General features: G+C 37.1%; 1 protein-coding gene across 1 annotated transcript in view; it reads right to left on the bottom strand.

Moving 5' to 3' along the window:
* TDP1 (tyrosyl-DNA phosphodiesterase 1) overlaps positions 1 to 2,213 on the bottom strand; it is a gene marked incomplete at its 3' end in the record, with an annotated part of 18,885 nt that continues 16,672 nt past the window's right edge. The window contains exons 14-15 of the mRNA XM_010186393.1: positions 567 to 660; positions 1 to 150 (exon numbers count right to left, since the gene is read on the bottom strand). Of these exons, the coding sequence (XP_010184695.1) occupies positions 1 to 150; positions 567 to 660 (244 nt within the window). The remainder of the gene's footprint in view (positions 151 to 566; positions 661 to 2,213) is intronic.

Here is a 2,213-nt window from a genome sequence, read left to right as displayed (position 1 = left end):
CCAGGAGTTTGTACCAGAAGGATCCTTTACAGTTGTCATCACCAGCAGAGTGCACGTACTGGATTTACAGCGGAATCTGTCTATATTTCCTGTGTAAACAGGCCTGCAGGCGTCTACTAAAGGCTGAACCAGAGTCTTAATAAGTACCCACTGTATTTTTAATAATAATAAACTTAGCTTAGACACTGCATTTAAATTCCGGTTATTTTGATAAAACACAAGAATAAAAACACACTTCCATTTTTAATAATTCTAAATCTCTTCAATGGCTTAAGGGGATTTTACTCCAACTGCTAAGACTGCACTGCTAGCAGAAACAAAAACATTAATAATTTTGGTCTAAATGAAATGTAGAATGATGAGAAAGTCATTAATAGCAGAAAGGTGTAAGTAGTTTGTAAAGGTTACATTTAAACTTCAGATTGCTGAAACTTCCTAAGACTCAAGTGCATCAGAATCTTTTATACTTCTGAGAAATAAATTAAATGCTCCTGAACAAATAATCCTGTTCATCAAAATAAAGCCTGATTTTAGAATGAAACTGAGATAGCTATAGGAAAACTTACAAGAATGAGATCAAAGGCATTAATAGATGCAGTTTTAGGGTGGAGAGAATTCAGAATGTTTTCACCTGAGTTTTTGCCCTCTGAAAAACATTCTCTGCTCCACATGCAAGAAACCATGTGTAGAGCAAGATCCGGAGTGGAATGGAAGCCAAATGCTCTCAGAGGGGTTTCGGGGGGAGGTGTGGGGTTTTTTGGCTTGTGGGGTTGTTGTTGTTTTGTTTGGGGTTTTTTTATTTGGTTGGTTTCTAAGTGAAAACTGCAGATTGCTCAGATCTGAAACAGGTCTGGTGACTCTTGGCCAAAAGACAATTCAATTATTCCTGAATTTCTACCCATTTGAAGTATGAGGACAGAGAACAGGAATATTCACATTATGTAAAAGGACTCTGCAAACTGGTGATCGGTTCTGTTCACACAAAAACCTTCATCTACTAAATGCAATCACTCCAGTTCCCTATGGGAATTCGTTGCTTGGCAGCATCTTGGAGATAACAGCAGTCAATTTCCTAAAACATCATTTTATCCCTTGAGTTGCTGTTAAAGTCAAATATCTTTGGACATTTTTTTTCCCAATGCTTCATTATTCTGTTATTAACAGTCGTTTACACAAATGGTGATTGCTTTTTTGAGTGGAGTCATATCAAACCCAATGTTTCCTACTATAGGAAGTTGTAGGATTTTCCTTGTTTGTCTTTTATCAATGCATTTTATCTAGATGCTTTCTTCCACATAAGCCATGCTGGAGAATGATGTCTGAAACCACGTCTAAGGTTTGTAAGATCAGAGACATCACCACTACATAAACTAATAAATGTCAAAAGTGAGATACAGGAGTTATTTAACTACAGCCAGAAACCATCAGCCTTAATAGTGCAATCTTAGGAGACTATGATTATACAGCTATGGGAGGTAAACATTTTTACAATGTCATGATATTAGTCAATATTCATTTCGGAGTAGTTACTAACCAACAGAAATTATAAAACATCACGTGAACAAAAACACCATGTGAACGTCTGTGAACATTATCTAAAACGATCAGAAAAATGTTTCTAAGGACTTTTCACATGCAAATGCTTTTTCAGAGAAAGCAATTTCTTCTCTGGAAAAGAACAGATTTCACACAAAGGAGTTTGAATGGTTTCTGATCACGTGCTAACTGTTGGTTTTTGGGTACCAATAGGTTCACCAGTGAGGAGGAGGAATCAACAGCAGGAACAAGAAACTCACATCTCTCCACTATCCACTAGGTCTAAATAAGACAGAAACCAATCTAAACAATGGCCAATGAAGTCACAAATGCACAATTAAGTCACAGGACTCAATACCACAGGATGCTACAGAGGCCTAAAACCAGCAAGAGTAGTTCTGTAAGGAACTTGATGTATTAAGAGAGTAAGCTGAGTTGTGGCTATTAACCACGATGGTCTGGATACAACTTTCATCCTGGAAAGCCTTTAAAATAAATCATAGGGAACTTACCAAGACTGCAGTCACAGAGGTTTGGAAGATACAATCCTTCAGCTTCTAAACAGCCTTTTATGAGGATGTTCTTAGATTTGTATTGGAGATTTTAGGAGATGCATTTGAGAACTTGTTCTCAAAGCAGAAAATTTGAGAAGAGACAGTGACATAGGGAAGAGACAG

Source organism: Mesitornis unicolor, unplaced genomic scaffold, assembly GCF_000695765.1.
Source record: "Mesitornis unicolor isolate BGI_N332 unplaced genomic scaffold, ASM69576v1 scaffold14536, whole genome shotgun sequence".
Lineage (NCBI taxonomy): Eukaryota > Metazoa > Chordata > Aves > Mesitornithiformes > Mesitornithidae > Mesitornis > Mesitornis unicolor.
The sequence above is the reverse complement of the archived record's forward strand: the minus strand, read 5'-3'. Positions and strand labels throughout refer to the sequence as shown.